At 39.3% G+C, this 11,648-nt stretch overlaps 1 protein-coding gene across 1 annotated transcript in view; it reads left to right on the forward strand.

Moving 5' to 3' along the window:
• Positions 1–11,041, forward strand: part of itgb1a (integrin, beta 1a) — a 28,830-nt gene extending 17,789 nt beyond the window's left edge. Inside the window, exons 4-16 of the mRNA XM_042399939.1 lie at positions 1,005–1,224; positions 1,340–1,510; positions 2,028–2,266; positions 2,599–2,754; positions 2,891–2,986; positions 3,817–3,906; positions 4,162–4,302; positions 5,608–5,810; positions 5,949–6,187; positions 6,295–6,517; positions 7,775–8,010; positions 8,226–8,392; positions 10,649–11,041. Coding sequence (XP_042255873.1) covers positions 1,005–1,224; positions 1,340–1,510; positions 2,028–2,266; positions 2,599–2,754; positions 2,891–2,986; positions 3,817–3,906; positions 4,162–4,302; positions 5,608–5,810; positions 5,949–6,187; positions 6,295–6,517; positions 7,775–8,010; positions 8,226–8,392; positions 10,649–10,714 — 2,247 coding nt within the window. The 3' untranslated portion in view covers positions 10,715–11,041. The remainder of the gene's footprint in view (positions 1–1,004; positions 1,225–1,339; positions 1,511–2,027; positions 2,267–2,598; positions 2,755–2,890; positions 2,987–3,816; positions 3,907–4,161; positions 4,303–5,607; positions 5,811–5,948; positions 6,188–6,294; positions 6,518–7,774; positions 8,011–8,225; positions 8,393–10,648) is intronic.
• Positions 11,042–11,648: the final 607 nt, after the last annotated feature.

The following is an 11,648-nucleotide window of genomic DNA, read 5'->3' on the forward strand; positions in this document are numbered from 1 at the left end:
GTCTGGAAAGGTGTGATGTGGATTTTTAACTGTTTTCTGATGTTTTATATACCATATGATTGATCCATTAATCAAGAAAATCGGTAGATTAATCAATAATGAAAAAAATCATTAGTTGCAGCCCTCATCTTTGGAGACACATTGGAGACAGTTGAACTAGCCAAGTTTTTTGCTCAATAAATAACTTAAATGATTAATGATTTCAGAATGAATATGGACAATAAACTCAATGCCATTGATGTTGCTGGCAGGTTTAGTCCAGTGTGTCTATCTGAATTTAAAGGGATGATCAGGCAATCGAAGCAGCAGAGGACAAGATATCCTTACTTTTAGTCTTTTGATGATAGATAAATTCCTCAGAATCTATTCTATATGGATTGCAGACTATTTCTACATGAACTGGATCAAATATACAGTGTTTGGCACTATGGATGTAGATGTAGATTTTGTCTTGTTTGCATTTGTATATTGTGTCTTGTGCTTATGGGGCTGTGTTTGTGTGTTTGTATATTTGTTGTTTTGTCATCGTGGGATATCTCCTGAGAGGTTTATGCTTATGTTTCTGTTTGGATGATATTTATGTGTTGTGCTGTTAGATGATGGTGGGTTAACATGCCAGAATGTTTGGTTTGTTTTCAGTTAATGTGTCTGAATAATTTCATGAGGGATGACCAGACATGAAAATAAAGATATTCATTCATTCATTCATTCATTTAGTGCCAGTTATAGGTAAAAAACTGGATCCTACATTTCCCATAATTCAACTTGATAGTGACTTCCATTAGATCCTCTGCCTGGTAAATGCCACATCTTTCAAACTCCTTGCTTCCAGTTTGTAATGTTTCTCTTTTTAAATTTGTAGTTTCCAAGCCCAACCCGAGAAATAATGATGTCATAACTGATGACATCAAAGAGTGACAAAAGACATTATATCATACAAAATGTGTCCACAGGATAAATAAGTAGATTTTCATAATACTTTCTCTCGTTACTGCTTCTCTTAGGACTTCCTGAAACAAGGAGAAACTGTGTCGACCCGATGTGATGAGCTGCAGTCTCTGAGGAAAAGAGGCTGTAAAGATGATATGATTGAGAACCCACGTGGAGAGCAAAGGATCCTTAGGAACAAAATGGTGACAAATCGCAAAAAGGGAGCAGAGAAACTGAAGCCAGAGGAAATCACTCAGATCCAGCCCCAGAAGCTCAGCCTCACCCTCCGATCTGGTGAGGAATCACTTTAGGATAGTTTTTTCTCAGGCTTTTCTCAGCTTGTTTTGGTTTTTAAGAATGATTACTCCACACCTGGTAACATCTGTAAATGTATAACATGTGTGTACAGGCGAGCCACAATCTTTCAACTTGAAGTTTAAACGAGCGGAAGATTATCCCATTGACCTGTACTACTTGATGGACCTCTCCTACTCCATGAAGGACGATCTGGAGAATGTCAAGAACCTGGGAACCAGTTTGATGCTGGAGATGTCAAAGATCACTTCTGACTTCAGGATAGGTGAGGATTTTTACTCTGATGTGTGAGTACACTGACAGTTTGTTTCCTTTTAGGGGCATAGAGAATGACAAGCAAAGCAAGAGCTTTAACCAAAACTCACATTTTTTGGAAAAACTGCCATTAAAAACAGATTACAGTTTTGGAAGCCAAGAATATTTATTTATATATTTCATTTTAAAAAATAGTGAAAAAATAAACTACATAAAATGATTTGTAGTCATTTCCTATTGCTGGTACAGACATGTAATCCTAATGAACTGCACAGTTCTCTGAGTAGACTGACAGACATGTGTTATCAGGTGTCCTGCTGTAGGTATTTAGTGCCACCCAAGTCTGAACAACCTTGTTCTGACCTGCATAAACAAACCAAAGGAGTAAACACTCAAGAGTTCAGTGACCTCCTCTGAATTCATTTAGTGTCAACTTACCACTAGACTCAAGCACCCAGTCAGTCACCCAAGTAAGTTGAAATGAAACACTGAATCAAACTGTTTTTCCTTGTTTTTGTTTTCCAAAGGCTTTGGCTCCTTTGTGGAGAAGACAGTCATGCCATACATCAGCACCACCCCAGCCAAGCTGTTGAACCCGTGCACGGGTGACCAGAACTGCACCAGCCCGTTCAGCTACAAGAACGTCCTGAAGCTGACAAGCGACGGCACGAAATTCAACACCCTGGTGGGTCAGCAGCACATCTCTGGAAACCTGGACTCTCCTGAGGGGGGCTTCGATGCCATCATGCAAGTGGCTGTGTGTGGGGTAAGCAGTAAAAAAAGAAACCCGCTGTTACTATTCAGTGATCCGGAGGGAAATAATCACACTCAGGTTCACAATTTGAAGTTATTTTCCTACAATTATGGCACTTGCTTAGAGGGATCCAGCACCAATAAATGTGTTTATGTGGAGATGTGTGAAAAGGTATTTTATGAGTCCCTGGTGTTTACAAGGAAATTTTTGGATGCAGGGATAATCAAAAGAGGATGTGTCACATGCTGAGCTGCTCAGATACCCCCTTAGGTTTTTATGGAGGGCATTTATAGCTGGTAGCAGACTATTTTTACTGATATGATTATTTATTTCTTATCTCTCAGGAGCAGATTGGTTGGAGGAATGTGACTCGCCTGCTGGTGTTCTCCACTGATGCTGGCTTCCACTTTGCTGGAGATGGCAAACTGGGTGGCATCGTACTGCCCAATGATGGAAAATGTCACTTGGAGAACAATGTGTACACCATGAGCCACTACTATGTAAGTAGCTCAGTATAGTTCAACCTGCTTTGAAAGGTTTCTAGATGGATTGTCTCCTTCAGCTGGCATCTCTTCCTATGTTGACTTGCGATTTTATTGTGTAAATCTGATTTTTCTCCTCTGTCTTATTTTTAAGGACTATCCCTCCATTGCTCACCTGGTTCAGAAGCTGAGCGACAACAACATTCAGACCATCTTTGCAGTCACAGAGGAGTTCCAACCTGTTTACCAAGTGAGTTCTTTTAGGGCTGAAATGAGTAAATTAGTCTACCAAAAGGAAATGAACTAGTTAATCTTTTAAGTCTTTTTTTTAAACAAAAATGCCAAATATTCATTGGTTCCAGCTTCCCAGATGTGAGAAAGAAAACTGGTTTTCTTAGTCTTCTAAAATAGTAAACTGATTATCTTTAGATTTTTGTCTCTGGTTGTACAAAACAAGCAATTTAATCACTGATATGTCAAATTTGGCCATGGGAAGCAAAATATTAATTGATTAATTGAGAATATAATCAACAGATTAATCAGTAATAAAAAATAATCCTTGTAGCCCTTATCTCCTCTTTTACCTTGTCTTTTTAAATCCCTTTCTCTTGCATGTGTATGTTTGGAAGATGCCCAGTTCGTAAAAAAGTATCCACCTGGGTTGATACATCTGCTGCAAGTTAATGGCAGCATCCCCTTGAAGCTCTGATTATTTCCTTCTGCCATGCTGTTGCTTCTCAGGCCCCTTCAACCCAGTTCCATCTGAGTTTGATCAAAGTTTTTTTCATTACGTAGCCTGACAGTAAATTCAGTTTGCTTTAGAGCAATAAGAACCTAATAATTTCAGGGTTGAAATCAGCATTGTGTTCATCTAAATCTGGAAAGAAATGGTTAAAACTGCATATTTTGGGGCTTTGTAACTCTACTGTGATGCGTTTGTGTGCTGCAGCTGGAACAACAGTCTTTAAAAGTTCATGGAGAAGTATTCCTTATCCTATGTTTTTGCTCATTGGGATTCCAGAGATCACAAGATTAACAGAACTTTAACAAATGCTTTGCCCTTAACTTCTCTCTCCTCAGGAGCTGAAAAATCTGATACCAAAATCTGCAGTGGGCACCCTGTCTGCCAACTCAAGCAATGTTATCAACCTTATTATAGATGCTTACAATGTAAGTATACTCTTGAGATTGTCCATATCAAGCATTCTTTTAAAAAACTTTGATTAAGTTATCGTTTGCTCACATGGGCCACATTAAAGCATTCTGACTGAGTTGGAACAGTCAGAAGCTTTCTCCAAACACGTCTTCTCATTTAATACTTAGCTAAGCCTTTGTGTATTGTACACTGTCAAAACAAAGCTACCAGATGACATTCCAGTGCAGGAAATAACAACATTCATGTTGTTATCTCCTGGTTTTTGGCAGTCTCTCTCCTCCGAGGTTATTCTGGAGAACAGCAAGCTTCCAGAGGGAGTGACCATTGCTTACACGTCCCGCTGTAAGAACGGAGTGGTTAGTGAAGGTGAAAGTGGACGGAAGTGCTCCAATATCTCTATTGGAGATGAGGTGAGAATTAGAAAATGTTTCTTGGTAAAGCCTGTCAGTTTTTAAATCACACAAGGCACCCTCAGGCCATTAAAAGGCTGAAAATGTCAAATTAAATGTTTCCCCTAAAAGTATTGCATGCTTTTATGTCAGTTCAGTGCAATGGTAGTGAATGGTTTCACAGTAATAAACAACAGGGTCCATAGGCTCTTGTATTAAAAAAAGAATAGTTTTAGTGACACAGATACACTTTATACTGGGCATTTTTCAGTTTCAAACCTTTAAGTCAAATCATAAATAGCATATTTCTCCTATTTTGTTTCCTTATTTCATTTTTGCATTGATCATAAACTCAACTCCATGTAAAATTACAATAGTCTTCATACGTTTGAAATTTGACTTTGAAAACCTGCAGATCCCAACTATTGTCTTTGACCTTGGCTTTAACAATAAATGCATTTCCCATTTGCAAACAATAGAAGATGTGCACATAGCTTTTGGGCAGAAAACGCATTGCCATGATGTCATTATAGTATAGACAGTTCATGGATATTTTGAGAATTTAGAAATGCTGGAAACTAGAAAAAAGTACTTTTTAGAGGTAAATTTGTATGTGAGATAACAAGCAAAACGTTTTTGCAACACACCACACGTTTAGATTCCTGCAAGAAATAAATAATTATAGAAAATAAGCAAAAAAATATAAAAATAGAATGTGAACAAATAAAATAAGTAAATAAGTAAGTAGTAATAGAAACGTGGAAGTCTGCTCCTGCTAAACATCAGTAACATTAGCATGATTAAAATTCTTGCTGTGTGCTTTCAGAATATCCCAGACTCTAGATAAATACCAGATGTCTAACATTTGTGTACAATCCCATAATAATACATGGCTGCAATATGCAAAGATTCACTCTCACAAAACTACATCAATATAGGATTTAACAATCATCAGACTCGCCAGTGACGCAGTAACAGAGTGAGCTGTCTGACCTTAAACCAGATATTTCTTTCTCACTAGCTTTTTAGAGAAACCATCCAGCATGTTATTAAAATGCAGAGCTCTGACCAGATCACTAGATGCAAATAACAAATTATGCCCTCTGTGTTTTAAGGGAGATTTCCCATCCATCACTTTTGCAATGTGTAGCGCACAAAAACATTTCTGGTGTTGATCTGCCCTCAAGCTCTCATTAATTCTAGTTTGTTTCAACATTAATACTGTGTGGAAACCTCGCTGTCGATTGACCTTTGCAACTAAAAGGCAATGTGTAAAGATATTTCGCTCTCTGACTCTGGTTTTCTCCTTAATTCCTTCACTACTAGGTCACATTTACCATTAGCGTGACATCTAAGGGCTGTCCAAAGCAAGGCAAGTCTGAGACCATCAAGATAAAGCCGCTGGGATTTACGGAGGAGGTGGAGATTATTCTCAACTTCACCTGCGAGTGTGAATGCCACAAAGATGGTATCGAGAACAGTGACCTCTGCCACTTTGGTAACGGGACCTATGAATGTGGAGCCTGCAAGTAAGTCTATGAACATTTCTACAAGCTTTATTGTATATACAGAAAAACATTCATATTTCAAGTCTTATATCCAGTAAGGCACAGAAATGATTAGAAGCACAACCTCACACGTCCCTCCTTTCTTTCCCTTTATCTCAGGTGTAATGAGGGACGTGTGGGTAGACAGTGTGAATGCAGCAGCAATGATGTAGCAACGGAGGATATGGACCGGACCTGCCGTAAAGACAACGGCACCGACATCTGCAGCAACAACGGAGACTGTGTGTGCGGCACGTGTGAGTGCAAGAAGAGAGACAATCCCGAGGAGAGGTACAGCGGCCTGTACTGCGAGTGTGACAACTTCAACTGTGACCGCTCTGGAAACAAGCTGTGTGGAGGTGAGCTCCACAGAGAATAAAAAGCTATTTGGAAGATCTCCTCTAAGAATATAGGATGATGTTTAGAAAGAGAAAAACCTCATCACTCGTCTTTTCTTTTTTTTTAGGACATGGACGCTGTGAGTGCAGGGTGTGTGTTTGTGACCCCATGTGGACCGGCAGTGCTTGTGACTGTTCTCTGGACACCAGCACATGTCTGGCCGGCAACAAGCAGATCTGTAATGGCAGAGGGACGTGTGAGTGTGGCACTTGTAAGTGCACTGACCCCAAATTCCAGGGTCCCACCTGTGAAACCTGCCCTACCTGTCCAGGAGTGTGTACTGAACACAAGTAAGTCCAACATGAAGACCTGTCAATGAACAAATACTTTAGGTTGGTCATATACATATGTATTTTAGGCGTATTTTCAGATGTTAAATGTTCAGATATGTTTCAAGTCTATCTTATACATACAATTCTCACATGCTATAGTGTATATACCTTGAAGAGTTATTGGTTGCTCTAGATACTAGACTCTAAGAAATGGGGCACAAAATTTGCAGTCCTTTTTTGATGCAAAAATACATTCCAAAGCTCATGTGAAACTAATAAGCAGGAGTCTGAGTTCAGCTAAATTAAGTGCATATTTTCCAAAGTTAAGGTCTGTTTAGTGCAAAATTCCCTCATTGTTTTTCTCTGAACTGTTTCCTTGCTGAGGCTCAGTGGAGGGATACTTCCCAGCAGTCGCATTTAGGTTTGTTGCCGAGTCACAATACCAGCAATAAACCATTGCCAGGTCATAGATACCAACTTGATTTAGCTAAATCAAGACGACTGCTAAAGCCTCACATTAGCTTTGGCTGAAATTAAGAATGTGTTTTCACACAGAACAAGGACTGTGGATTCCACCCCCCACAGAGACCAGTTACTCATTCAACCTACTTATGGCATCTGAGCATTGTACTAGGACAGACTTGAAAAAATCAGAAACTATCCTTCAACACTTTAAGGAACCAGATGATACTCTGCTTTCATTGTTTTGTATTGATAGGAAGAAACTATACAAAGGCAAATTTTAAAAAGTGCAATACTGGAAGAGACCAAGAAGTCCCATAATATACAGTGATATAAAATATACTTCCATTGGTATCCAGCCATGCAGATGGTTTGGGTTTTATTTGCCTAAGTTTTAATGTATCTACCTGAGGTAAAATGGAGGTAAATGGAATTTTGTTCATGATGCTCACGGCACTGAAAAAATGCATTTTTTGCATGTTTTTATTACTTTGGATAATCTACAGTCCACTTTGTGAACATTTTCAACTACTTTCTCTCAAAGATCTTGTCCTTATGAAAACTTTTGACAGCGTGTTCTGTGGATTATCCGGTGTAACAAGGCCAGAAGCAATGAAACACACTGAAGTCATTCTTCAGTGCTTTGCTTTGGCACATATATAATTCCAGAAATCTCAGAGACCAATATCTCAAAACCTGGACAAATAAAGCCAAAACTCTTTGCATGCACACACAACTAAAGGTAAGTCTTTTTTATATGGCAAAAACCAACCTTGCTGCTCATCACTAACGGCAACACTCCGCTCCCTCCAGAGAGTGTGTCCAGTGTCGGGCGTTCGGCACCGGCGAGAAGAAGGACACATGTGAACGTGACTGTAGCTACTTCAAACTGATTAAAGTGAAAGACAGAGACAAGCTGCCTCAGCCCAACGATGCCTCCTACCCTGTGATGCACTGTAAGGAGAGAGACGCTAACGACTGCTGGTTCTACTATACGTATGCTGTCAACAACAACACAGAGAAGGAGGTCCATGTGGTCGACACTCTGGGTAAGGAGGAAACTGGCCTAACATGAGGCAGGGTGTGGAAGGTTTTTGTTACAGAGGAAGCTAATTACAGGGGTGGTGGTGGTTGGGTTGCGAAAATAGGTTATTTGTTTATTCACATACAGCCGTGTGATGGTATGTTTTCGCCATGGTCTTGTTATTTTTGCACTGTTATTTTAAGCTGCCTAAACACTCCACTGCACCCTGCTGTGTTTCAGACTGCCCCGCTGGTCCTGACATCATCCCCATTGTGGCAGGCGTGGTTGCCGGCATCGTCCTGATTGGCTTAGCCCTGCTGCTCATCTGGAAGCTGTTGATGATCATCCACGATAGAAGAGAGTTTGCCAAGTTCGAGAAGGAGAAGATGAACGCCAAATGGGATACGGTGAGTGTCTGGAAGTGTACCGGGCTCTGTGAAATATGAGCAGGATAATATTTTTTGATTTTTGGCAAATGTTTGAGTTCCCCCATTGTTGAGTAACTTAAATGTAGAAAACAGGTGTTGTTTGGCCGCTCTGCAAAGCTAGTCACTGTTACGGAATTAACTTGTGAAGATCATTTGTTGTTCTAGGCAGCAGATGAGATTTTCAGACCTGTTGATATCATTATGAAGTACCTCAGTCCCATTCTCAACAGTCTCACAGCTGCAGAAACAGATCCAATGTGTTGCTTTTGAATGACGCTCAAAATAAAAGGAAAAATGTCGGAGGCTGTGTGGACTTTTTTGGGAATGTTATGCACTCTCAGCGTAGCCAGACCTTTTTCCGGGGAGTGGCCACAGCTCCTCCCCTCCCTGCTTCCTCCCCTCTGCAGAATCATCAGCCAACATCAATATGACAGAAGACTGGGGTTCAGCATAACTTCATGTGCAGGGATCTGCCTCCACCTAGTGGTAGGATTATGTCATACCCACAGTATATGTGGGTTTGATGATGCATATGTCCCTGATCAGCACTGTGGCAGCTCAGTATGTTGGGGTCTTTCTTATTACCATGGGCAGGGCCGCCTATGGCTCCAGATCCCTGTAATTTTGAAAAATTAGAGACTGTTTGTGGAAATCTGACTGACCTGGGTTTTCTGACAACAGTAACAAGAAGGCAAACACACTGCATAAGCTCCTTCCTACCCTCTCTTATGGATGCAGTCCCACCATCCTGGTCCACAGTGTTAACTAAATAATATGGTTTAGTAAATTACTTCATTCACATCTTGTGATCAGTGATCACACAACAATAAAAAGTAGGCAAGGCAAGTTTACTGGTATAGCACCTTCAACAACAAGGTAGCAACAAAGTAAAAAATGTCTGCAACAGTGTGAATGGGCACAGGAAATCCCAAAACCATAGCTTTTGTTTGAATTGACTGTTTTTAACATTTCTTGTGAGAAGGTGCTAGGGCTCATCAACTGGAGGGATGTCACAATCACGCTCCTTCATTTTTCCCCACACATCACAGCTACACAGTGAAGACTTACAGTAAAGCTACACTGAAATGAGAACAGAAATTTCAGTATGTCTGACAGCAGAGTAGCTTAATAAGAATATAAGCTGCATCACTGGTTTCTGTTGATGGTTTTCTATAATATTTTTTATAGTATTTTGTATGATATGAGTGTAGAGTTGTGACAGTGTTGATCTGCTGTGGCGGGAAGTTTTTGGGCAGATTTATGCAGGTTCTCTTCAAACTTCTGCAAAAAAACTAATGCAGGTCAGGATATTTTTCAACCAACAGCAGAACTTTAGAGTTAAGGTTGAAGTACCTGCAATAAAGAGCCTTGTGAAAATAGCTAAACAAAACTTTATTTAATGGGAGCCCTATGGTGTTATGGACATCTTTTATGTTTTAATTCTTCTATCTCTTATCCTGTGTTTCTCCTATTGCCTTCTCGTCATCACTCCCGCTGCCTTGTTATTCTTTTTTCTGTGCTACTGTTACTTTCTTCACTGTTGAACTCTATTCTGTCCTCATTTTCTACCTGTAGCAAGAAAACCCCATATACAAGAGTCCTATCAATCAGTTCCAGAACCCAAACTATGGACATAAAGCTGCTGCCCTTTAAGTTTGTATTTCTTTTCCTTTCCACTGTTTTCCTGCATGGACTGTCTATGTACGTGCACCTCCTGCTTTCACTCAGTTTTACTTTCAACCTTTAAAAAAAAAAGAATCACCTGTTTTTCAAAACGTCAAAGAAAACTTAAGTGGACAAGTGGAACCGTAAGAAGAGTAATACTGCTTTCATAGTTAGGAAACGACTGCATGAGTGTGCTGTGACAAACAAACAGCTGTAAGTTATAAAACAGTTTGATTTTGAAGGATAAAAAGTGTCTTCAGGCAACAAATACAAAAACCTTTTCTGGTAAGTATATTATTTCATTAAATGTGAGATCTTGTTTGTACCTCCTGATATTTTTATGTTATTATGAAGGCATGTTGTGATGGTGTGTTGAGTGGGATCTAAATTGATGACATGCACAGTGAATGATGATGAAACATTCAGAGTTAAATATTGTTTTCTTGTGTGTAAAGGTAACCCATTTTTTACTGTGTGATTTGAACATATCATAAAACACTAACAAAACTGTTCCATATTGCTTCACTGAGTAATAATAACATGACTGCAACTTCAATCTTTTCTTTCCAGGGTGAAAATCCCATCTACAAAAGTGCCGTCACGACTGTGGTCAATCCCAAATATGAAGGCAAATGATGGCACCGTAGTTTTCGAATGAACTCTGCTATCAAGTGTTTGACATCTGCAGTATGTACCGTAGGTTTGGGTTCTGAGGGGAACTCATTGTGGCATTTATGTCATTTCCTCTTGTCGCTTTGTCATTATAATGTACCATTCTGCCACTGCATCTGTATTTTTACTAACACATATGATTTATATGCTTTTGTTGTATTTTAGATGTACAGTATACAATATGTGTATATACTTTTAAGTTGCATATTTGCAGAAGTTGAAGGAGTTTGTTTTCCTGCCACAGGACTGGTATGGGCAGAGGATTTAGCTTTTTTTTTTTTTTTTTTTTTTACAACACAATGTGGAAACCATGGATATACAGTACAATATATGTCCAAGAATTCTTGAGCTTCTGTCTCTTCCTCGGACACTTTCTGTTTTTTGTCTTTCGCCTCTTGTTTTCTCTCCTCGTGTCTCTCTGTGCACTGACTTCCTGTGTGTTTCTGTGTGTTCCAGACAGGACCTGAGTTTAATATGTAAATTGTCAGCCATAGCAGCACATTATGTCAAAGTGTGTGTATATATAGAAAGCAACTGCAATAGGAAGTACTGAATTATATTTACCTTTCAACTCAGATTGGACAGCTATGTTGAATCACAATAGATTATGCAGTGGTGACTAGTTGTAAATGTAGTTTTGAACTGCAGCTTAGAAACATCCATTGTTAAGGTTTTATTGCACTCTTATTGAGTACTGTTGTTTATCTTGGAGTTAATACACAAGATGAAGGTAAATATCAACTGTCATTATTTGTATTGTTGATATGCTATCACAAAGGGACTGTATACCACTTGTTGAAATTATGAAATTACAGCGATGTTGAACAATCAAAGGATTTGTTATGATATCAGTTGCAATTGACTAATGAGATATTGTATTTTCTAACTACAGTGACTT

Source organism: Thunnus maccoyii, chromosome 21, assembly GCF_910596095.1.
Source record: "Thunnus maccoyii chromosome 21, fThuMac1.1, whole genome shotgun sequence".
NCBI classification, from domain to species: domain Eukaryota; kingdom Metazoa; phylum Chordata; class Actinopteri; order Scombriformes; family Scombridae; genus Thunnus; species Thunnus maccoyii.